This window comes from Ranitomeya variabilis, chromosome 2 (assembly GCF_051348905.1).
Source record: "Ranitomeya variabilis isolate aRanVar5 chromosome 2, aRanVar5.hap1, whole genome shotgun sequence".
In the NCBI taxonomy this organism is placed as follows: domain Eukaryota; kingdom Metazoa; phylum Chordata; class Amphibia; order Anura; family Dendrobatidae; genus Ranitomeya; species Ranitomeya variabilis.
The window spans coordinates 758,489,837-758,515,541 of NC_135233.1; the positions used below are offsets into that span (position 1 = coordinate 758,489,837).

At 44.8% G+C, this 25,705-nt stretch overlaps 1 protein-coding gene and 1 long non-coding RNA gene across 3 annotated transcripts in view; one reads left to right on the forward strand and one right to left on the reverse strand.

Moving 5' to 3' along the window:
* Window positions 1–25,705, forward strand: part of MMS22L (MMS22 like, DNA repair protein) — a 125,650-nt gene that overhangs the window by 52,690 nt on the left and 47,255 nt on the right. For both annotated transcript variants that reach the window (XM_077289684.1, XM_077289685.1), the window contains 7 exons: window positions 1,658–1,788; window positions 3,387–3,500; window positions 9,906–10,085; window positions 12,231–12,293; window positions 12,412–12,531; window positions 15,610–15,836; window positions 16,143–16,652. In XM_077289684.1, coding sequence (XP_077145799.1) covers window positions 1,658–1,788; window positions 3,387–3,500; window positions 9,906–10,085; window positions 12,231–12,293; window positions 12,412–12,531; window positions 15,610–15,836; window positions 16,143–16,652 — 1,345 coding nt within the window. The remainder of the gene's footprint in view (window positions 1–1,657; window positions 1,789–3,386; window positions 3,501–9,905; window positions 10,086–12,230; window positions 12,294–12,411; window positions 12,532–15,609; window positions 15,837–16,142; window positions 16,653–25,705) is intronic.
* LOC143807772 (uncharacterized) overlaps window positions 3,549–25,705 on the reverse strand; it is a 58,873-nt gene continuing 36,716 nt past the window's right edge. The window contains exon 3 of the long non-coding RNA XR_013221795.1: window positions 3,549–3,644. This is a non-coding gene — a long non-coding RNA (uncharacterized LOC143807772). The remainder of the gene's footprint in view (window positions 3,645–25,705) is intronic.

Genomic DNA, 25,705 nt, shown 5'->3' on the forward strand with positions numbered 1-25,705 from the left:
CTCAAAATGTTAGAAAAACTGCTCAAAAGAACGTTGGCTGTCAAAAGTGATTGAAAAAACCATAAACAAAACTTACAAAATGCCAGATGAAAAGTTTCTTGAAGCATCTTCTGCTTAAAAAATGGATATTTTTGGCTTCCTGAAAAAAACTAAAAAAAAGTGAACATACTCTAAACCTGAGAAAATGTTGTATACGATAGCTGAAGGGGCATCAAGGTGCTGATGGGAGCTTGCATGGAGATAGCGCCCCACATAGCCAGAATCGGTATTCATCAGAATGCTGTGGGTAGGAAGGGTAACGCTCAATAGAGTAGGGTGGACATTCAGCATCCAGAGTAAGATAAGCTAGTTTCAATTTATTATGTAGTACAGAAGGATATCGACACCTTTCGAGTGCAATTATCGGGCTAAAATTGACTTTGGCAATAAAGTTTCATTAAACCCTGGCACTGTTACGGCCTCAGTGTTGCTGGTCACAGAATGAGTTTGAGAGTCCAGTAGTGATCCTGTTCTTACAGGAGACTTTAGCACTCTTAGGCCATGTTCACACGTTGCATTTTTGCTGCTTTTTTAATGCAAAGTTTAAGCTGCTTGCAAAAAGCAGTTTTTGTTGGGGTACATTTGTCTCTTGTGCATGGTGATTAAAGATTAGTGGATAAAAAATAATTTGATTCAACCTGATCAGGTTTTGGCATTAGTGCAGCTGATACCTGCGTTTTTGCAGCGTTTGATGCACTACCCACTGCTTTCAATGGGTGAAAAACACTGAAACATTTCTGAAAGAAGTGACATGCTACATTTTTCAAAAATGGAGCTCTTTAACAAAACAGGAAAAAAAAGCTATGTGCATGAGATTTCTGAAATCTCATAGACTTTGCTGGTACTGTGAAACGCAGCTGAAAATTTGCATAGAAAAAGTCAACGTGTGAACATAGCCTTATGTTCCTTTTTCTCAGCTCCTATCAGTGGATCTATGACCCCGAAGCTCAACTGCACTTTCATGTGGCTAGAAATCTGCTGAGAACCGCTCAAATGAGGAGACCAAGAATAAGGCTACGTTCACATTTGCGTTGTGCGCCGCAGCGTCGGCGCCACAACGCAAACAAAAACGCATGCACAACGCTGCGTTTTGCGCCGCATGCGTCCTTTTTTCTATTGATTTTGGACGCAGCAAAAATGCAACTTGCTGCGTCCTCTGCGCCCGGACGCGTGCGCCGCAGTGACGCATGCGGCGCAAAACGCAAGTGCACCGCATGTCCATGCGCCCCCATGTTAAATATAGGGGCGCATGACGCTGCGGCGCGGACCGCAAATGTGAACGTAGCCTTAGAAAGTCTCATGTCAGGACATGCCCATTGTTGGATTCTGACTGCAAAGTACTGTATAGAGGTTGTAGAGATAGGTTTAAGATAAGAGTTTTAATAATGCCCAACAGAAACAAAAAAAATAAGCTAAAAATACATTACCCACAGAAGAGGGGTCTTTAACCTCTTGAAAGGGGTTCCTCTCGCTGTCTTGTGTCTGGCTGCAGCAGGAGCCTTCCTCCTCTACCCCATCAGCGACAGGACAATGCAGACTGTTATTGCCATGGCCCAGAACAGTCAGTTTTCTTGCACATTACTTGTCAATGTTTTCTTTTTCTCTTTTTAATATACAGGTCAAATTGTTTATGCCCATCAATATATCAATCTGATTGGAGAAAACCTAACAAATGTGAGCTTATTAGAGGGTCACTGTAAGAACCTCCTGTGCAGTCTTATTGCGCTGTCAGCGACTAAATATACTAAGGTACTTCACTATTGGTGGTCTTTTAATGTTCCTTTATGCTATTTGCTTTGCTGGTGGTTGAAATGTTGTTCTTATTGTGTCTGGCATATGTACGTTTTTCCTTGCTTGCTTTCATCAGTCAGACATCACATACTGATCAGTGAGGGTACATTATATGCAGTCTGATATCCACTGATTACAGAGACATAGCACCTCATAGGGCAAGATGGGTGTCAAGGCAATGTGTACAAAAGTAATACATAAGAATGGCTTTCCTGTTTTTATTTCAGTTGCTGTAATATATCATATGTATAGTTGTGGATTCTGGGCAGCTATGGCGGCTGTCTTCATGTGGTTTTCATTTTTATTTTTTCTCTTTGTATTTACTTTTAGATTTTTAACTCCGCATGCCTCCAAAGAGGTCATGAAAATTATGTATATATGTATGTATGTGTGTGTATATAGTATACAGTGAAAGTGAGCATATTTTCACTAAAACTGGGATTGCCTTTGAAGTCTTACAGTTGAAGAAGTATCAAAGAAGGAAGGAGAAGACCGGGTTTCTCAATGTGCCACTTCCTCAGGGCCAAAGGAATCTCTGGATAAGAAATATTTGGCCCTGAGGAAGTGGCAATTGCCATGAAACGCGTCGGTACAATAAAGCTTTTAAGAACATTTCCATCGTGTGTGGTCAGCGCGGATACATTGAGAAGCCTGGTCTTCTCCTTCCTTCTTTGTTACATTGGTATCTACAGGAGTCTGCAGCGACCACGGTTTCTTCTCATATTCTGCAAGGGGTTGTGACTTTTCACAACCTCTAAAGGTGAGTGCACCTACCGTGTATTGTCATCCAAATTATCACTTTTATCGCCCTATGTGCGCTCTCTCTCCTTAATTTCACAGTTGAAGAAGAAAATATTCTAAAATATTTTTAAAGGGGATGTTTGGGATTTTAATATTAATGACCTGTTTTTAGGAGAGGTCGTTAATATCTGATTGTTGGGGGTGAGATACCCCGGCACCACCGCAGATCAGCTGGATCTGCCAAGCTGCAGGCTTCCACAATCCTGCCAACTATATAATGGCCACCATATCTACTCCCAATTTGTTCAAATAGGGGTTGGTTGTGCAGTACCCATCCACTATGCAGTTAATGAAGCTGTGCAGCTCCGCAACTTGGCACATCCAGCCGGTACCAGGAATAGCTGATCTGCAGGGGGTGTCTCACTCGCACTGATCAGATATTGATGATCTATCCTAAAGATATGCCATCTATATAAAACTCCCAGACATTCCCTTTCAAATAAGTTCTGCCACCAGATTTCACAAAATAAATGTACTTACTTTGACATAAAATGAGCATTTTGGTATTCATTAAAAACACTTTTACAAGACAATATATATATTTTTACACGGATCTTCAAAGTACGTACACTACGCACTTTGTGTTGGAGATCTACATAATGTATGTAATTCATGGTGTGAAATCTGGTGACGGATCTTCTTTAAATAGACTTTTTAATCTTTTTTTTATGTGGTGCATTAATTTAAAAATAGTGAAAAGGATTGAAATACAGACCTAAATCTGAAATCAATAACGTTGTTTGTTTTCCCATCAGGTTCGCCCCTCTGAAGTGCTGAGTAGTCACATTTACCCTTGTCCCTGTATTAAGGAGATGTGGACTTTACTTATTCAACTTCTTGATCATAGAAGCAAAGGATCTTCTTCAGAGGTGAACAGGAGTGTCAGAAGTCTGCTGAGAATGCCATCCTAATGTAGTACTGCACCAAGTCTTCTGCTTACATTATATTGGGGTGACTTGTACTTCAGTCTCTCTAATGTGCTCCAAGTGCCTGATCTGTTATTACATTTCCTCCTGTTAAGCGAACACCACAAGATTAAAAAAAACAAAAAAAAACGGTAACTTGGGGAAAAACAACTGCAAATGATGAATCGGGCGCTAAGTGTGTATGACACAGCACAAGCCAGGGGCAAATCTAACTGTGGGCTAGGAACCAGCTTCTCATATCTAACACTAATACTCTGCAAAGGACAGCTGGTATACCACCACCTGTGTCTCCATCACACACAGCTTTCACAGCAGTGCCATGTTCTCCCATCTATATATATGAGGCATCGTGATTACTCGCTAATCCCGCCCCCTGCACAGTAGCTCCACCCTTACCACATCACACACAATCCCGCCCCCACCACATTACTACACACAATCTCGCCCCCCACCACATTACCACAGATAATCCCGCCCCCCCACCACATCCCCACGCACAATCCCACCCCCCCACCACATTACCACAGATAATCCCGCCCCCCACCACATAACCACACATAATTCCGCCCCCCACCACATTACCACAGATAATCCCGCCCCCCACCACATAACCACACATAATTCCGCCCCCCACCACATTACCACAGATAATCCCGCCCCCCACCACATCACCACACATAATCCCGCCCCCCACCACATCACCACACATAATCCCGCCCCCCCACCACATCACCACACACAATCCCGCCCCCCCACCACATCACCACACACAATCCCGCCCCCCACCACATTACCACACATAATCCTGCCCCCCACCACATTACTACACACACACCCCCCACCACGTTACCACAAAATCCTGCCCCCCACCACATTACCACAGATAATCCCGCCCCCCACCACATCACCACACATAATCCCGCCCATCACCACACACAATCCCGCCCCCCACCACATCACCACACATAATCCCGCCCCCCACTACATCACCACACACAATCCCGCCCCCCACCACATCACCACACATAATCCCGCCCCCCACCACATCACCACACATAATCCCGCCCCCACACTACCACACATAATCCCGTCCCCCCACCACCACACATAATCCCGTCCCCCCACCACATTACCACAGATAATCCCATCCCCACCACATTACCACGCACAATCCCACCACATCACCACAGATAATCCCGCCCCCCACTACATTACCACAGATAATCCCGCCCCCCACTACATCACCACACATAATCCCGCCCCATCACCACACATAATCCCGCCCCCCCCACCCCATCACCACACACAATCCCGCCCCCCCACCCCATCACCACACATAATCCTGCCCCCACCCCATCACCACACATAATCCCGCCCCCCACCCCATCACCACACATAATCCCGCCCCCCACCCCATCACCACACATAATCCCGCCCCCCACCCCATCACCACACATAATCCCGCCCCCCATCACCACAGATAATCCCGCCCCCCATCACCACACATAATCCCGCCCCCCACCACATTACCACACACAATCCCGCCCCCCACCACATCACCACACATAATCCCGCCCTCCCCACCACATCACCATACATAATCCCACCCCCCACCACATTACCACACATAATCCTGCCCCCCCACATTACCACATGAGGCTTCGTCCCCACACATTACCACACGAGGCTCCCTCCCCACACATTACCACACGAGGCTCCGTCCCCCCACATTACCACACGAGGCTCCGTCCTCACACATTACCACACGAGGCTCTGTCCCCCCACATTACCACACGAGGCTCTGTCCCCACACATTACCACACGAATCCAGCTTGTTTTTGATTTTACACTGTGAATAAAATGTATTAGTATTATTCAGATTTTTTATGATTATTATTGTTATTAACTTCATTTTAAGTTAATTTACCACCTGCGTAAGCGCTATTGAATGTTGTCATTATTTACTTTAGTTTAATCACTAGCAGCGTTAATTAGATAGCAATGAGTGTGCCGAGCGTTAGCTGGCTGGAAACAGCTAGTTTCTTTATAGTATTCACTGCAGTCCTTGCGGCAATCTTCCACCACTATAAACCTTAGCAGAGCTTAGCCTTCCACCATACATCCGATGCTCACAGCGGTGCCATGTTCTCCCATTTCTTCATAGTATTCACTGCAGTCCTTGCGGCTATCTTCCACCACTATAACCTTAGCAGGGCTTAGCCTTCCACCATACATCCGATGCTCACAGCGGTGCCATGTTCTCCCATTTCTTCATAGTATTCACTGCAGTCCTTGCGGCTATCTTCCACCACTATAACCTTAGCAGGGCTTAGCCTTCCACCATACATCCGATGCTCACAGCGGTGCCATGTTCTCCCATTACTTCATAGTATTCACTGCAGTCCTTGCGGCTATCTTCCACCACTATAACCTTAGCAGGGCTTAGCCTTCCACCATACATCCGATGCTCACAGCGGTGCCATGTTCTCCCATTTCTTCATAGTATTCACTGCAGTCCTTGCGGCTATCTTCCACCACTATAACCTTAGCAGGGCTTAGCCTTCCACCATACATCCGATGCTCACAGCGGTGCCATGTTCTCCCATTACTTCATAGTATTCACTGCAGTCCTTGCGGCTATCTTCCACCACTATAACCTTAGCAGGGCTTAGCCTTCCACCATACATCCGATGCTCACAGCGGTGCCATGTTCTCCTATTACTTCATAGTATTCACTGCAGTCTTTGCGGCTATCTTCCACCACTATAACCTTAGCAGGGCTTAGCCTTCCACCATACATCCGATGCTCACAGCGGTGCCATGTTCTCCCATTTCTTCATAGTATTCACTGCAGTCCTTGCGGCTATCTTCCACCACTATAACCTTAGCAGGGCTTAGCCTTCCACCATACATCCGATGCTCACAGCGGTGCCATGTTCTCCCATTACTTCATAGTATTCACTGCAGTCCTTGCGGCTATCTTCCACCACTATAACCTTAGCAGGGCTTAGCCTTCCACCATACATCCGATGCTCACAGCGGTGCCATGTTCTCCTATTACTTCATAATACTCACTGCAGTCCTTGCGGCTATCTTCCACCACTATAACCTTAGCAGGGCTTAGCCTTCCACCATACATCCGATGCTCACAGCGGTGCCATGTTCTCCTATTACTTCATAGTATTCACTGCAGTCTTTGCGGCTATCTTCCACCACTATAACCTTAGCAGGGCTTAGCCTTCCACCATACATCCGATGCTCACAGCGGTGCCATGTTCTCCCATTTCTTCATAGTATTCACTGCAGTCCTTGCGGCTATCTTCCACCACTATAACCTTAGCAGGGCTTATCCTTCCACCATACATCCGATGCTCACAGCGGTGCCATGTTCTCCTATTACTTCATAATACTCACTGCAGTCCTTGCGGCTATCTTCCACCACTATAACCTTAGCAGAGCTTAGCCTTCCACCATACATCCGATGCTCACAGCAGTGCCTTGTTTGCCCACCATTACCTACAATGGTTACTGCAGTACTGTCTTCTCTTCTTCCTCCAAAATACACAGTGGGTACAGCAGCACCCTGCCCCTGGATTTTCTCTAGCACAAATATAAAGTTTTTGTATCTGAACAAATGAACATATAGACGTTAGGCCTCATCAAAATAGAAAGCCTAGCAATGTTGTCAACAGTAATTGGTCAGATCTTCGCTTTTCTTTCTTGCCTTTGAGAGGTCTATAGGGAGCAAAAAGTGCTTGCTGGGGTCCAGCCTTTGGGTGGAGAGCCCCATTTATGGGATCAAAATCATATCCTATAAATGGGGATTAAAGGGGCTGTCCACTACTAGGACAACTCTCTTTTGATCTAAATGTTTGGCTCCGGCACGGGAAGCGAGTATAAGCTTTTTTTTATTTTACCGAGGTGTGGCAGTTCAACACTCTCAGCGGTACACGGAGGTAGAAAACAGGAACACTGTCTCTTTAAATCTTCTGTTTGTTTATTATATAGTGGCATAAACCAACATGAAGGGAAAAGTAAAACACAGCCCTTCAGGCAAAACATGAAAACAACAAAAATTACAAAATGCTGTAACACAGCCATACTTTTGCAGTCAGTTGCCTGCCAGTCTTGGTGTGGAGAGCAGTGAGTATTTTGGTAGCTGTCTTCTGCTTGTAAGCAGTGCATGATGTCACTGCCATGTGCTGCTAACAAGCATAAATCAGCTCCTGGCTTCGGAACAAAACGCTACGAAGGAGCGCAGGAAGGTAAGTAATTTTTTTTTTTTTTTTTTTTTTAATGCTCTTCTGATGTGGGCCATGCGTACCAGGGTGAGGACGGGGGCCAATCATACCAGGATAAGGATGGGGCCCTGCATACCAGGCTAGGGATGAGGGGAAGGGGCGTGCATACCAGGCTAGGGATGGAGGGGGCCGTTCATACCAGGCCTAGGGATGGGGGGAGCCGTGCATACCACGCCTAGGGATGGGTGGGCCGTGCACACTCGGCCTTGGTATGGGGGAGCCCATGCATGCCAGGCTAGGGATGGGGGAGCGTGCACACCAGGTTTGGGATGGTGGGGGGCGGTGCAAACCAGGCCTAGGGATGGGGGGGGCGTGCATACCAGGCTAGCGATGTGGGGATCGTGCACACAAGGACAGAATTGACCACAGTTTTTGCTTCAATTTTATTTCTAATTTCCTCCTCTAAAACTTATCTGTGTCTTATGGTCTGAAAAATACGGTAGCTTAAGTCTTCCAGCACTTATTGTGTTGGAGGTAAAACTCTGGGTTTCACATCACTGATGCCATCAAGCCTAGTGAAGCATATCTCCCTTCCAGCACTTTACCAGTGACTTTGTCACAGGGGCCAACATTTAGATCAAGTGTAGTAGTAGTGGACAACCCCTTTAAATTGCAAGTGAGAAAAAAATTCAGAATTGAGTTTTTTTTTTGTGTTCATTTTGCCTCCCAAAGAGTAATAAAAATTGATCAAAAAATTGCTAGCAACATAAAATGGCATCAATGAACCCTTTACCTTGTCTTGCAAAAAATGAGCCCTCGTACCACTCCACTGACTGCAGAGAATTGTAAGACTTCAGGCTCTTTGAATATTGCAACATGAAAACAAGTGGATTGTTTTATTTTTTTTTCTCTTCAAAAGTGTGTATTATGTAAAAAAAAAAAAAAAAACCCCACAAAACTACCATATATACTCGTGTATAAGCCGAGTTTTTCAACCCCCCTTTTTTTTTTGGGGGGGGGGGCTGAAAAAGACCCCCCCGGCTTATACACGAGTCATGGTCCCAGTGCGGAGGTCCCCGGGGTCTCCGTAACATGTCCACGCTCCCCTGCAGCCTCGTAAGTGTTCCGGTGGCTGCTGACAGGGTCGGCGTTGGCCACAGAACAAATGCCGGGGTCCTGAGCAGGTGGGGGATACAGGCACGCTATAGGGGCCAGGTACCTGTGCCGCTGCTTGCTCAGGCCCCCGGTACTTGCGATATTCACCTGTTCCCGCTCTGCTGCCACGTTGTCTTCCGGGTCCTCTGGCTGTGACGTTCAGGTCAGAGGGCGGATGACGCGTTAGTGTGCGCCCTTTGCCTGAACAGTCACTGCTGAGAGCCGGCGATGTTGAGGAGCAGCAGTGAGCGATGAGGAGTGTCTCTTTTTTTTTTTTTTTTTTTTTTTTTTTATTGCAGCAGCAATATAGGATATAATCAAATCAACATAAAGTGCACTGGTATGATGAGCATCTTATGGGGCCATCACCAACCTTTATGCAGCATTATATGGGGCGTATTTTGTATGGAGCATTTACCAGGAGCTGCTGCGTTTCCCACCCTAGGCTTATACTCGAGTCAATAAATTTTCCCATTTTTTTGTGGCAAGATTAGGTGCCTTGGCTTATACTTGAGTATATACGGTAAATACATTTGGTATCGCTGTAATTGTATTGACCTACAAAAATGAAGTTAACTCTTTATTTGTGCTGCATAGTGAGAATTTAAAATTTGAAATGTTACCAGCAGAGGCAAAATTGCTGTTTTGTCAGTGTTACTCTTGGTAGAGTTAAGAAGTTAGTTATCAAGTTACTTGTACACTAAAATAATTCCACTGAAAAATACAACTAATGCAGTAAATCCAAGCCCTCGTACAGCTAAAAAAAAATGCAGTAAAATAAAAAGTTACGATTTCTCTAACATGACCGTAAAAAAAAAAAAAAAAGCCAACACTGTTATGCCAAGGGGTTAATAAATAAGTCCTAATTGTGCCTATGTGAGCTGTAGTTTATGTAGGAACAGACCGTGACTTTTTAAAATAAACTTTTATTTTGTTTTACATTTTATTTCAGAGTTTCTGGACATTAGCGAGTGCTATAATGAGGCATTTACTTCGGGGATCAAGTGAAAGTGGAGCACACCCCATTGGTAGTGCGGTGCAATGTAAAGACCCCTTGGGATTCTGCTGGTGGTTAATTTCACATCTGTCACCATTATATTGCCTTGATCGCAATGGCATTGCCGAAAATAATGTGAGTGTTTTGTGATTGTTTTTTATGAATTTGTAGCAGCATGTAAGCCCTTGTTTATTTTTGTTACCCAATGTGAGAATAGGACCTTTGGAGCCGCCAGTCATTCCCCTGGTCATGAGCTGTAGGGGGGCTCGCCTAACGCACTCTGTAATCTCTTACAGGGCTGCTCGCTGGCTGACCCAACTGTAGTAGGAGCAGTGGCATCTCTTTGCTTCTGCTTCCTCTCTGTGTTTCATAAACTAAAGAAAAACACGGAGTATAAGTCCCATTTAGAAAAATATAAATACACATTTTTTATTTATAGAAAAAACAACAAATTGCTTAGTAACAATTAATCATTAGAGACATAATCTGAACAGCAAGGGAAACTAAGGAAAACACTGATACAATCTATACGATGGCAGCCCCTATGAAACTCTGCTTATTTTCCATCATAAAGTGCTAAAAGTGCATATCAAGGCAAGAGAAGCTACCCAGACCGGGTTACTATGGGTCAGTCCATATAAATCCCACAGTGGGGTACCGAACACATTTCGGCATATACCGTACCCGACCCGGTTCAATATCTCTTACCCATTACGCAGACGCACAGGGATCACCACCGGAGCCCCAACGCGCGTTTCGCGTCGACTTCGTCAGGGGGCAGTCAGACAGTCAGACAGTCGGGGGGGCACTTCATTCCATCAGTGCACACGTGACCTCATGGGTTGCCATGACAGTCACGGATCTGCTGAAGACCCCTGTGCCTGTCATCACGGTACTCCTGTGAAAGCTGTGAAAGCCAGCCTGTCTCTGGCATTCATAGGAGACAGTGATTTCTCCTATGTACAACAGTGCTGTGGCATTGCTATATGTAGCACAAGCGATCACTAAGGGGACTAATAAATACAGTGAAGTGAAAAAAATGTTTATAAAAAAATATAGAATGAATAAAAAAAAATGCAAAAGTTCAATTTTTCACATCTTTCCCCCATTAAAAATTCTGAAATAAAGAAAATTAAAAAAACTATTTGGTATTGCTACGTTTATAAAAGTCCCATCTATCAAAATGTAATAAAATCAATCAATCCAATCATTAAACGTTGTATCAAGAAAAGCAATCGGAACCCCTGAATCGTAGTTTTTTTGGCCGCTGCAACAACACATAATGTAATAAGAGGAGATCAAAGCATCTCATCTACCCCTATAAGTGATTATCAATAAAAATGTCTTCTTTTACACTAACCAGGTTTTTGCGGCCCGTTATTGCGGGGTGGTTTTGCGGGCCGAATCGCCGCAATTTTCAAGGTCTGCTGCAATGTCGGACCGCAAAAACCTTGCGGATCACCGTTTTTCAGGTTCCCAGTACTATAGCAAAAGTATTGCTGAAAAAAAACGGCGGTCCGCAAAACCGGAAGTCACGGCACACCTCAAAAACAACCTTCCATTGTTTTTGCGGCCCCACTGATTTACAATGGGGGCTGTGTCCGTAAGCTGTGAAAAATATCGAGCAAGATCGATGTTTTTTTCACGGCCCTCACGGCCATATGGCATACAGCACTCCTACGATTGCGGCCCCATAGAAATCTATTGGGGCCGCATAACCACAGCAAGTGTAAAAGAAGCCTTAGGGCGCAAATCAAGCCTTCGGACAAGTCCATATCTATGAAAATTTTAAACATTACGGCTCTCAGAAATTGGTGACGCAAGCAACTTTTTTAAAAAAAAAAAATTTCTGAATTTTTTTCACCACTTTAATGAAATAAAAACGATACATGTTTTGTACCTGCGTAACCAGGTAATTTTTACTGTAAAATGATTGCTGCTAATGAAAAAAAATGTTATTGCTGAAGTGCGTTGTTTTTTTTCGGTCTTTCGCTACACTTGGAATTTTTTTCCCCTCTTACCGGTACATTATACGCTAAAATAGAGGGTGTCATTCAAAAGTTCAACTTGTCCTGCAAAAAAGCAAGCTGTCACACGGCTTAGTCGCCAGAAAAATAAAAAAAAAATGTATGGCCCGTGGAATTAAGGTAGGAAGAAAACTATAGCGGAGGGAAAGAAAAACAGGCAGGCTCTTGTTGCGATGCTTAATTGATAGTATGTAATAACAAATGAGGTTTTGTACAATAGAACTTGCATAATTTTTGCTACTTTTTTCAACAGATTGAAATAACATCAAATTGGAAGTTTGTAGAAGACCTTTTAAAGAAGTCTAGCGCTAATCAGGTACTGATAATATTAAATTGTAATTTTTGTAGTCCGCACTGGTGTATCTTTTGTGTACAATTGTTAAGAACCGTGCTAAAGGTAGTAATAATTATCCTATTGTGGTTATACTTTCCAGTCTGGAATCCTGGAGGACCAACTGCGGATGCATCTACAGTGCTGCCTGTCGTTATGTGACGTCTGGGAACCAAATCTAACAGTAGCCACTATACTGTGGGAGTATTACAGCAAAAATCTGGTGAGCTGTAGCAACTATAAATGTTTTAGGAAAGCGTAGCAAGATAGAAAAATGTATTCAGTATATGTTTTTATGGTAATATGAAAATGTACTTTAGAGTCATTGGTAACACACAAAAAAAAGTTTTGTGCTCTCCTGAGTGTCTATAAGCAGGGTCAGCCTGTTGTGTGCCTTTTAGTGACCAGTTTGAAAAATAGAATATTTCATATTTTAGGCTGATTTTAATTATAAAAAAAAGCACAAATATTATAGACCATTTTCCCCCGTTTCTGACATTTTTATGCTTTATTGTACATGCTTATTGGGCATTTCAATAAATTAGATTTTTTTTTCCCCACAATATGTGGGTTTTAATTTTCATGTTATTATTGCATTCGTTTTGCTGATATGGAGTTGGCAAATTAAAAGAAAACTAGGAAATGTGTGGTCGTTTTTTTTTTTGTTTTTTTTAATCACCACAAAAGATTGCTAAAAAAAAAAATTAATTGCGTTTCTCTTTCCAAAGAAATAATTTTTAGATGCTGAATTTTTTTCCCCCAGGAGGGGCTATTTATTTTTCACATTGTGCCCCCTCATAAGATCTTTGTCAGGGGAGGAGGAGGCATTTTAACATATTAAGGCTATGTGCACACATAGGAAGGGTCTCTGCGGGTTCTCCCGCAGCGGATTTGATAAATCTGCAGGGCAAAACCGCTGCGGTTATCCCTGCAGATTTATCGCGGTTTGTCTGGCGGTTTCCGCTGCGGGATTACTCCTATACTATTGATGCTGCATATGCAGCAATATGCAGCATCAATAGTAATGTTAAAAATAAAAAAAAAAATGGTTTATGCTCACCCTCTGAAGTCACGATCTCCTCGGCGCTGCACGCGGCGGTCTGGTTCCAAAGATGCTGTGCGAGAAGGACCCTTCGTGACGTCACGGTCATGTGACCGCGACATCACCGCAGGTCCTGCTCGCACAGCAACCCTGCGACCGGACGGCCGCGTGCAGCGCTGAGAGGTGAGTATATCATTATTTTTTTTATTTTATTTCTTTTTTTTAACACAAATATGGTTCCCAGGGCCTGGAGGTGAGTCTCCTCTCCTCCACCCTGGGTATCATCTGCACATGATCCGCTTACTTCCCGCATCGTGGGCACAGCCCCATGCGGGAAGTAAGCGGATCAATGCATTCCTATGTGTGCAGAATCGCCACGATTCTGCACAAAAGAAGTAACATGCTGCGGAATGTAAACCTCTGCGTTTCTGCGCAGTTTTTCCCGCAGCATGTGCTGAGCGGATTGCGGTTTCCATAGGGTTTACATGTAAATGTAAACGCAATGGAAACTGCTGCGGACCCACAGCTGCAGAAACGCTGCGGATCCGCGGTAAAACCCGCAAACTGTGAACATGGCCTAATACTTTTATTTTAATTTATTTATTTTTAAATGGTGATTTCCCCTGTAACATGTGCTGGTGTATAAGCCCCAGTTACAGGGGAATGTTATCCTCCTGCCTGCATGCAGCAGCAGATGACGTTTCCTAAGATCCAGCATCTCCAACTGAAGCTGAACGCTTCACTTCAGGACATAAAACTGTACAAATTGTCTCGTAGGGCCGAACAGCAGTACCAGACACATGGACGTACACATGCAATGGTGAAGGTCATCTTTTAGAATGTACATAATTACCGTATATACTCGAGTATAAGCCGAGAATTTCAGCCCATTTGTTTAGGCTGAAATTGCCCCTCTCGGCTTATACTCAAGTCATACCCAGGGGTCGCTAGGGGAGGGGAAGTGGCAGCTGTCTAATCATACTCGCCTGCTCCTGGCGCGGTCCCTTGTTCCCCGACACCGACAGCTTCTTCCTGTAGTGAGCGGTCACATGGTACCGCTCATTACAGTAATGAATATGGACCCGACTCCACTCCCATAGGGGTGGGGCCACATATTCATTACTGTAATGAGCGGTACCATGTGACCGCTCACTACAGGAAGAAGCTGTCAGCGCCGGGGAAGCAGGGACACCGCGCCAGGAGCAGGTGAGTATAAGCAGTGCGCGATATTCACCTGCTCCCCGTTCCACCGCCGGCGCCGCTGCGTCTTCTGCATCCTCTGCATTGACGCTCAGGTCAGAGGGTGTGGTGACGCGATTAGTGCGCGCCGCCCTCTGCCTGAACAGTCAGTGCAGTGGACGGGGAACGTAGCGGCAGCTGCCGGCGGTGGAACTTGGGACAGGAGAATATAGCAATTGCCGGGGGCCTGAGCGACGAGAGGTGAGTATGTGATTTTTTTTTTTATCGCAGCAACAGCATATGGGGCAAATGACTGTATGGAGCATCTTATGGGGCCGTAATCGGCATTTATGGAGCATTACATGGGTCAAATGACTGTATGGAGCATCTTATGGGGCCATAATCGGCATTTATGGAGCATTACATGGGGCAAATGACTGTATGGAGCATCTTATGGGGCCATAATCAGCATTTATGGAGCATTACATGGTTCAAATGACTGTATGGAGAATCTTATGGGGTCATAATCCACATTTGTGGAGCATTATATATAGTTACATAGTTATTAAGGTTGAAGGAAGACTGTAAGTCCATCTAGTTCAACCCATAGCCTAACCTAACATGCCCTAATATGGGGCAAATGTCTGTATGGAGCATCTTATAGGGCCATAATCAGCATTTGTGCAGCATTATATGGGGTGTATTTTGTATGGAGCATCTTATGGGGCACATCATGAACTGTATGGAGCATTATATGGGGCTCCTGATTCAATATGGATATTCAAAAACACTTAACCTACTGATGTCTCAATTAATTTTACTTTTATTGGTATCTATTTTTATTTTTGACATTTACCGGTAGCTGCTGCATTTTCCACCCTAGGCTTATACTCGAGTCATTAAGTTTTCCCAGTTTTTTATGGCAAAATTAGGGGTCTCGGCTTATACTCGGGTCGGCTTATACTCGAGTATATACGGTATTCGTTTTACATTCCTCAGTTTACCAGCTAAATATAGTCTTTCTTCTGGTTTTCTTACTTTTGAATCACTAAATGTTGTCTTGCCCTTTTTTTGTTCTAGAACTGTTTGTTTAACATATCCTGGCTAGGATTAAAATCCCTGGCCAGTGTCAGTAAAACGCCTTTTTCCATGCTGGAAGTTGTGAAAAGCTGTTGTGCAGAGGATCAGAGTCCCGACTTGTACAAGTCTGATAACAGCTACCTTATCTTCTTACGCATCTTGGCCCGGCTAATGAAAAAAGCCAAGGATAGTGCCGGTGCTCATCCTTGGAAGCAAATTAAAGGCAGGTCTGTATTCTTCAACCTGTTGAGTACCTGCTTGGTTGTTAATGCTGTTCCTCGTCATGATAGTCCTTTTATTTGGGTATTGGCTGTCATTTATAAAATTGGTCAATTTCGTACAAATTACTTTATCCTTTTATCTAATTTTGTTCTTACTGATTCAGGCGGAAATGCTACATGTAGAGTTTCTATCTGATCTGATTCATTGCACGGATTGTGTTCTATGTTCTTCTATTGTTCATGACTTTACTATGTTGTATTCTTCTCTACGCTAGAATATATATTGACTGGACATATCTGATTCTTTGACAGAATCTACTCCAAATTCCATCAAAGGAAAATGCAGGAGCTCACAGAAGTTGGCTTGCAGAACTTTTTTACGCTTTTTCTGTTACTGGCTACTTTAGCAGAGACTGAAGATGTCACAAGCCGTGTTTTGGACCTCTTACGTTTTCTAGTTCCTTCCCATCTTAGTTCTGCTCAGCAAGCTCTAATATGGAGAGGCAATTTTGCCTTCATACTAATTTATGTGGAGAAAAACATGGATCTAAGTGTTTTGGCTGAAAACCTTTCCCACAGCTTTCGCGAAACTGCCAAAGAGTTCCTGGTTTCTAAAGGGGACTATGGCCAGAAACATACACACTGGACCCTGCTTTCCACATATGTCGATGGCGTCCAAGAGGTTTTTGAGACAAGCAGTCTTTTACAACTTTCAGAAGAAAAGTTACTGAATGATGGTTTCAGTATGTTGCTGCCAGCGTGTCGGGAGTCAGAGTTGAGTGCTGTTCTTCATTTTCTGCAGACAGCCATTGCAAGACTCAGGTAACAGAAAAGCGCAAATGTTTTTGTTGTAAGTCTTTTTTTCTTTTTACTTAAAATAAGCACTAAATGTAGGATTAATTTGTGTGTCTATATCATTTTTTTATTTTCATTTCTCGACAACTTTTGCAAAAATCATGGTGAGCATTTAATTTAGACATTGGGAAACTGTAATGAATCCTAAAGATTATAGGTAAAAATCTTTCTCCATACAGATGGTATATGACACATTAGTCACCAGAATTGTGCAAAGTGTAGAATCATGAAATTGACATTTATTTAGAAGATGCATTGCCCTGTTGCTCGTATTGCAGATAAATTTACAGACATCCTCACTGTCCCTTATGGAGCTCACAATATAAATTTCCAATCTGTATGTCTTTTGAGTGTGGGAGGAAATCTGAGTACCCAGAGGAAACCCACATAAATACTAGAACATACTAAACTCCTTGCAGCTGTGGACCTTGGTGGGATTTGAACACAGAACCTCAGTGCTGGCTGCAAAGCAACAGCGTTAACCACTGAGCCACTGTGGCTTCACCTATGAGCAGGGTGTGAATAGCTCTCACATTATTATTAGTAATGAGTGCTAGTTACTAGAGTTTGTCTATGGTGCTCAGGTATGCACAGAACATCGCGGGTGCTTGAGTGACAAGTTCGAGTCCCTGCGCCCACATGTTTTGCGACTGTTAGACAACCACAAAACATTGGGGGGATTGACTGACGTACACGTGGAATCCTCCCGTGTTTTGTGGATGTCCAATAGCTGCAAAATAGGCAGCCTCGGGGGACACAAACATGTCACTCGAGCACCCGTGATGCTCTGTGCAAACCCGAGCACTGTAGGCAAACTCAAGTAACGAGCACTATTATAAGAGCTTTACAGCTGGTTCTTTTTCTCTTGTTCTCTGTTTTCAAATTTCAGTTTTTAGTGGAAAAAATGAAGAGAATAGTTAAACAAGTTATAAACTTCCAGGTCAGATCAGGATTAAAGAGGATCAGATCAGGATTAAAGAGGATATAGACCAATGCGAGATAGAAATGACGCTGGCTGTGGAGTCGATAAGTCAAACCTCTCTGACCCTTCAATTTCTCTGACTCCGACCCCTCAATTTCCCTGACTTCAACTCCTCAGCACTGCCTCACTACTGAGCATGTACATAAAGTGCAGCACAGATTCATCTCCACAGCACTGCCTCACTACTGAGCATGTACATAAAGTGCAGCAGAGATTCATCTCACCTCCGACCCCACAGCACCGGTCACAGCTGAGCATGTACATAAAGTGCAGCAAAGATTCATCTCCCCTCCGACCCCACAGCACTGGTCACTACTGAGCATGTACATAAAGCGCAGCACAGATTCATCTCCACAGCACTGGTCACTACTGAGCATGTACATAAAGCGCAGCACAGATTCATCTCCACAGCACTGGTCACTACTGAGCGTGTACATAAAGTGCAGCGCAGATTCATCTTACCTCCGACTCCACAGCACTGGTCACTACTGAGCATGTACATAAAGTGCAGCACAGATTCATCTCACCTCCGACTCCACAGCACTGGTCACTACTGAGCGTGTACATAAAGTGCAGCACAGATTCATTTCACCTCCGACTCCACAGCACTGGTCACTACTGAGCATGTACATAAAGCGCAGCACAGATTCATCTCCACAGCACTGGTCACTACTGAGCATGTACATAAAGTGCAGCACAGATTCATCTCCACAGCACTGGTCACTACTGAGCATGTACATAAAGTGCAGCACAGATTCATCTCCCCTCCGACTCCACAGCACTGGTCACTACTGAGCATGTACATAAAGCGCAGCACAGATTCATCTCCACAGCACTGGTCACTACTGAGCATGTACATAAAGTGCAGCACAGATTCATCTCCACATATATAGGACATTTCATAACTTTCCCAAAATCTTTATAGCACATCCTGCATTGTACTATTGTACCCAATTGTTATATATTTTATGAGTCTGACCATGTTATACCGACTTCGACTCAATGAAAAAGGGACAATGACTCCTCAGCCCTGGAAATGACAAATGATGGCATAAATGTCCATTGTAGAGTTCTGAAAAAAAAAAAAAAACCGCGGGGCTAGGGGAAAAAGAGGACAGCAAAAATCTATATAAAAAAATGAATAAAAAAAACAAGGCAACCTTATTTCAAGATATCATCATGCAGATGAGAGAGAGAGAAGGGGAATATAAAGAGCCTGACATCCAATAATGAATGTCATTTCTTTAGCGACTCTAGGTGAGATTAGTGGTTAGCCATAAAACTTTTTCACCACTCTGGTATTGAGCACTTTATTCCACAGACACATGTATTGTAATTTGAGAAAAATGCTATTGCAATTATAGTTTGCACTTTAACCTAGTTGTGTTCTGCTTTTTGATGAAGTTGGACATAACTTCTTACTTTTAAAATGTTATCTTTTTAGATTTCTAGTACAATTTTTAATGCAACAATTTTATTACCCTAGCACAAAGCCTAATCCTAAACAATTCCTATCCTAGTTAGAGCAATTCTTGGAAGATGAGCAGCTCACTCATTACTATCATGTCAGCTGCTGCTTATGCAGTATGCAACAGTCTAGATTAGTTTGTCGCAAAATGCTACTCTCTGCATAGGCAGCAACCGTGACAACAAGCTGTGTTGAGCAGGCACTCGCGGATCACTTTGACGGTAGTGGCTGCTCCCTCGGGGGTGGTAAGGAATTTGCACCTCGGTAGACTTTGGCGATAGGGGCAATGGTTCCTTTAGTGCCTGCCCACCTTGTCATCCCTCTGCACCATTGCGTTTTCTCTTTTTTTTTATATAAAATTGTATAGATGACATCCCTGGGCTACGGCAACAATAATGAAAACGTGAATAGTTTACGTTGCTGGCTGCTGTAAATGACCTGTAAAATGTATGCCCGAAAAGTAAGGTTTCTAGTATAAAGTCACCTGGCTGCATAAGAACGGACAGTGACAGAGTCATCAATGTGTTGTGTTGTTTAAGAACATTAATGATGGACGTGTATGTGGGTCCGTGTGTGAGTACGTACAGTCTGGATGACAGACTTTTTCTTCTAAAGTTTAACCTACGATATTCTCCTTTTGGATATTACAAGAATTTCTAATTTCTTTTGGAATCTTCCCGGTGTTTTCTGCATGTCAGATGCAAGGCTTATTTAAAATGAAAAGAAAGCTGGAGCAATTTTCTTTATTCCATTTCAGTCTCCTAAGGCCTATTTCCCCTGGTGAGCAGATAGCGGTAGGGGGTTTAAGGGAATTCAGCTCTCTGCAAATTAATGTCTCACATCATGAAAATTCAGGAGCGTTTTTTTTATTTTTTTTTGTATCTTGAAAAGTAATACAGAGAATGTGAGTATTATTTCTTGCCAGCGGGTAGAAGATGAATGATTTTGTCACAGTTTTACTGCTTGATGAGCAGTGTCCTGAGGGTCAGGCTTAACTCTGTGTCACTATGCTGCTCATTACTCTTGAGCTAAATAAGGGCTGATTGGATCTAAATTGCCTAGCACATGGGCCACAGATGAGCTCAGTGAGCAGGGGATGACCTGCTATTCAGGTGGGGAGTCACCCTGGTGTGCAAATGCTGCATTAGAGCACCGTGGGAGAATGAGAGGCTGCCAGCAAAAGAAATCGAAATGTAAAAACTCTTTGAAGCTGAGATGGAAGAATTTTGAAGTGTAGGAAGTGACAGGTTGATGGTACTTATCAGCTTTGGCTGGATTAGAGAACAGTGTCATCTTGCTTTTATAATGACAGTAGTCTAAAGCCGGCTGCTAACTGCTTGGCGGTGCCGAGGAGCCGTTGATGCAGTCTCTTCAGCTTCTGGTGATAGAGAGGTGCTTCAGGATATTTAAGCCTTCTTAATAAAATGCCGCTGTGCAATGAAGGCAATTAGCCCCCCTAGCCTAAATAATGTGGTAATTTTGTTTGACTGATTTATTTTCTTTATATACAATTAGTTGTTGGAAACGTATACAGTCGTCACCAGACTTATTTATCTAGTGTAAACAGATTCCCTGTCTGTAAAAGTACCACTGAGGCCATGTGCACACGTTCAGGATTTTTAGCGTTTTTTTATAAAACGTGATAAAAACGCGAAAAAAACGCTAACATATGCCTCCTATTATTTACAGTGTATTCCGCATTTTTTGTGCAAATGTTGCGATTTTTTCCGCGAAAAAATCGCATCGCGGGAAAAAAAAGCAACATGTTCATTAAAAATGCGGAATTGCGGGGATTCCGCACACCTAGGAGTCCATTGATCTGCTTACTTCCCGCACGGGGCTGTGCACACCATGCGGGAAGTAAGCAGATTATGTGCGGTTGGTACCCAGGGTGGAGGAGAGGAGACTCTCCTCCACGGACTGGGCACCATATAATTGGTAAAAAAAAAAAAAAAAGAATTAAAATAAAAAATAGCCCTATACTCACCTTCGATGTCCCCCGCAGTGTTCCCGCCTCACCGCTGCATGCTGCCTCTTCGGTTCCTATAGCTGGTGTGCGGTGAAGGACCTGTGATGACGTCACTGTCTTGTGATTGGTCGTGAGCGGTCATGTGACCGCTCACGTGACCGCTCACATGACCGCGACGTCATGGAAGGTCCTGCGCGCACACACCAGCTATAGGAAGAGGAACGGACGCCGCTGAGGAGATCGTCTGGGTGAGTATAACCATTTTTTTTATTTTTTTAATTATTTTTAAACATTCTATCTTTTACTATAGATGCTGCATAAGCAGCATCTATAGTAAAAAGTTGGTCACACTTGTCAAACAGTATGTTTGACAAGTGTGACCAACCTGTCAGTCAGTTTTCCAAGCGATGCTACAGATCGCTTGAAAAACTTTAGCATTCTGCAAGCTAATTACGCTTGCAGAATGCTAAAAAAAACGGAAAAAAAAACGCAAAAAAAAAAAAATGCGGATTTCTTGCAGAAAATTTCTGGTTTTCTTCAGGAAATTTCTGCAAGAAATCCGGACGTGTGCAGATACCCTGAGTGTTGTAAGGATGAAAGGGAACAGGGGGAAAAACTAACAAACTCCAAAATCACATCCACCAAGTCAAGATACACTGTATTTGTATCTACGGGGAAAGGGAAATGTGCATGATGAAGACGAGGATAGAAATGAACAGCTATTGGCTAGTTTTAACCTACCGTATATAAAATTATCTGTTTTTTTCCATCATACGTGATGGCACCACGAGAGAGGGGATCCGCCCATCAAGGACAGGAAACCTTCAAGATAAAAGGGGCGGCTCCTCTCTCCACATCAGTTGGTTTCCTGTCCTTGACAGGGAACCCTCAAGATGAAGACTTCTGATGAAGACAGAAGAGGATGCCTGGGTCGGGTGGATTTGGGCAGGCGCTGGTCTGCTGCACCCGTCACCAGGTATCGATAGTCGCCTCGGGGGTCATGTATTCCATGCCCCCCCTGAGCGAAGCATGGCCACAACCCGTGAGGCAATGCCTGGGTAAAAATTATCCTCGGGGGCCGCAGGTAGTGTTTCCCCCCTGTTGATTTAAAATCCTGCTGTCCACGGGGGTCACTTTTATGGTGCCCCCCCTGTTGACCAAAGGTGGCTATGCAGCCCGTAAGGCACATCGGTGCCCGGGCTGGGTAAGTCTCCTCGGAGGTTGGGGGCCTCCCTGTCGAGCATTAAGAGCAGGTCTCCCCCTCCCCTCCCCTCCTTCCTAGTCGGTACCTGAGAAGGGAGAAGCATGGAGCAGTGTCTGGTGGTGAGGGACGCTGAGGGTAAGTGCTGCGCTGCCTTCCTGACATCCGTGGCGTGGACACCGTCAGCACTGCGAGCCTCCCTCCAGCCGGCGCCGGGTACCCGAAAGTGGAGGTACGCGCGTGCGCACATTACCCGGCGGCAGCACTCGGAACATTTGTAAGGGGCAGGGGGATCGAAAAAGGCGTCGCGCACCGGAAGTGATGCACGCCTGGAGCACAGTACAGCAGCGCGCACCGGAAGTAAGGACCGGGTGCGTGCGCAGGACCACCAGTGTTCGGGTAGAGGCAGGATCAACCAGATGAATGGTGGATTAAGAAGCACGCACCGGAAGTGGTTGCCGGGTGCGCGCTTATGCATGAGTGTATGGCGTCGCGCTGGCAGCTGACAGACGCAGGATCAACCAGGTGATTGATTGCATCACATGCACCAGAAGTGGTGCAGGCACGATCAGCCAGGTAATCAATCAAGACAGGTGCACGCATGCACCTGACTGCTGAAGCGACCAGTAATGGCAGGATCAACCAGGTGATCCATTAAATAAAAAAAGGGGGAAGTGAATCTATTTAAACGAACCAGGAGTGCTGCCCTGTGTCACTAAACCAGGCCAGGTTGATTGTGACTGCTCTTGTTACGTGGTAGTGTGTAAAATGGAGAGCTTTTCACCAGAACATTTAATGCCACAGCAAGAGGTGCAGGAGAGGCGGTCTCGCTCAAGTGAGAAGAGCCAGATCCGCCATGGCAGCAGTAGATGCCGCTCGGACAGCGTACGGACGGATCGCCATGCCAAGGAGGGGTCCCTGGTCTCATTGGGAGACACGGAGAGAACCAGCCAACCTCCGGATCCGGTACCCGTATTTTGAAAGCGTCCGAGTGGTGAGTGAACCTCGAGAAAGTCCAGCACGCTAATGTCTGTTCTGTTCTCTTCTCTTATCTCCGCCTCTCCCCTCTTTTCTTACATACATTTGGGGGGGTGGAGTATAGGAGGTCCCCAAGAAGTGTAAATTGAAGGCTAAAAACAAGGAATGTCCCTTATGCAAAAAAGCATTGAAACCATCCTGGAATAAAAATCTGTGTCAGGATTGCATTAACAAGACGGTAGCGGAGGAAACACCCTCCTTTACAGAGAGTCTAAGATCACTGATCCAATCAGAGGTCTGTAGGTCTGTAAAAGCATTGCAGACAGCCGACACAGATACCATCTGTCTAGGGACAGATCCAGCCCCTCAGTAGCATCTCAAAGGGATTCTTCAGAGTCAGGAGAAGACTAAAGGTACCGTCACATTAAGCGACGCTGCAGCGATATAGACAATGATGCGTCGCTGTTTCGTCGTTGTGTGGTCGCTGGAGAGCTGTCACACAGACAGCTCTCTAGCGACCAACGATGCCGAAGACCCCGGGTAACCAGGGTAAACATCGGGTTACTTAGCGCAGGGCCGCGCTTAGTAACCCGATGTTTACCCTGGTTACCAGTGTAAATGTAAAAAAAAAAAAAACACTACATACTTACATTCCGGTGTCTGTCGCGTCCCCCGGCGTCCGCTTCCCTGCACTATGTAAGCGCCGGCCGTAAAGCAGAGCGGTGACGTCACCGCTGTGCTCTGCTTTACGGCCGGCCGGCACTGACACAGTGCAGGGAAGCGGACGCCGGGGGACGCGACAGACACCGGAATGTAAGTATGTAGTGTTTGGTTTTTTTACATTTACACTGGTAACCAGGGTAAATATCGGGTTACTAAGCGCGGCCCTGCGCTTAGTAACCCGATGTTTACCCTGGTTACCAGTGAAGACATCGCTAAATCAGCGTCACACACGCCGACTCAGCGATGTCAGCGGGTGAGCCAGCGACGAAATAAGGTGCTGGCCTTCTAGCTCCGACCAACAATGTCACAGCAGGATCCTGATCGCTGCTGCGTGTCAAACACAATGATATCGCTATCCAGGATGCTGCAACGTCACGGATCGCTATCGTTATCGTTGTTAAGTTGTTCAGTGTGAAGGTACCTTAAGATACAGCTCATTGCTCAGATAGTAGCTCAGAGGAGGAAGATACATTTCCAGCAGAGGCTACGGATAAGCTTATAAAAGCTGTTCGCTCTACCATGGGGCTGTTGGACGAGAAGGCAAAAAAAGACAGCACAAGAACTTATGTTCAGTGGTCTGCAAAAGAGAAAACGGAGGTCATTCCCTATTAATGAACAGCTACAAGAACTGATTAAAACGGAATGGCAAAAAACGGAAAAAAGGTCCCAAATAACCACCTCCCTAAAGAGAAGATATCCTTTTGAGGAGGAGGAGGCGTCCTCATCTTGGGATAGAGCCCCAAAAATTGATGTGGCAGTTTCAAAAGTTGCCAGAAAATCCTCCCTGCCATTCGAGGATTTAGGTTCTCTAAAAGAACCTCTGGATAGAAAGATGGATAGTTGCCTAAAGACAGCATGGGAGGCCTCGGCAGGAGCACTAAGGCCAGCTATCGCTGCCACTTGTGTAGCCAGATCCCTAAAAATCTGGATAGACAACCTGGAAGAACAGGTAGAACAAAAAGTTCCCAGAGAAACTATCCTAGAGACAATACCAACCATGAGAGCAGTGGCAGTGTTTCTAGCTGAAGCATCAGCAGACTCTGCTAGACTGGCAGCAAAGTCAGCAGCTTTAGCCAACACAGGACGCCGTGCGGTATGGCTTAAATGCTGGCCAGGAGATACACAGGCAAAGATGAAGCTTTGCTCTTTGCCATGTGAGGGGAACTTTCTGTTTGGACCGGCATTAGACGAAGTGTTGGAGAAAGCTGGTGACAAAAAGACAAATTTTCCAAAGCAGCCATTTCAGCCCGTTCGGCGCTCCTTTCAGAGGGGCCGAAAATTCCGAAGGCAGCAGTATAGAGACCGAGACAGGAGCAACTTCGATAAGCGGTCCAGGGGAGGAAAAGGCTTCTATTTTGGCAACTCCCCCAGGGACACCAAGAAAACCTCCCAGTGACGGTCCTTCTCAGGTGGGAGGGAGGCTCTCTCACTTCCAGCCTGGGAGAGGATCTCATCCAGCGTATGGATCCGTCAGATTATAGGATCAGGCCTAAAACTAAAATTCCACCACTGGCCTCCAAGAAGATACATGCAGACCCCGGTACAGTCCTCCCAAGAGAAACAACACAGTCTGGAAGGAGAAATAATATCACTCCTAGACAAACACGTCTTGGAAAAAGTTCCAATAGAGGAAAGGATGAAAGGGTTTTACTCCCCCCTTTTTCTCATAAAAAAAAACGGACAATTCTTGGAAGACAAT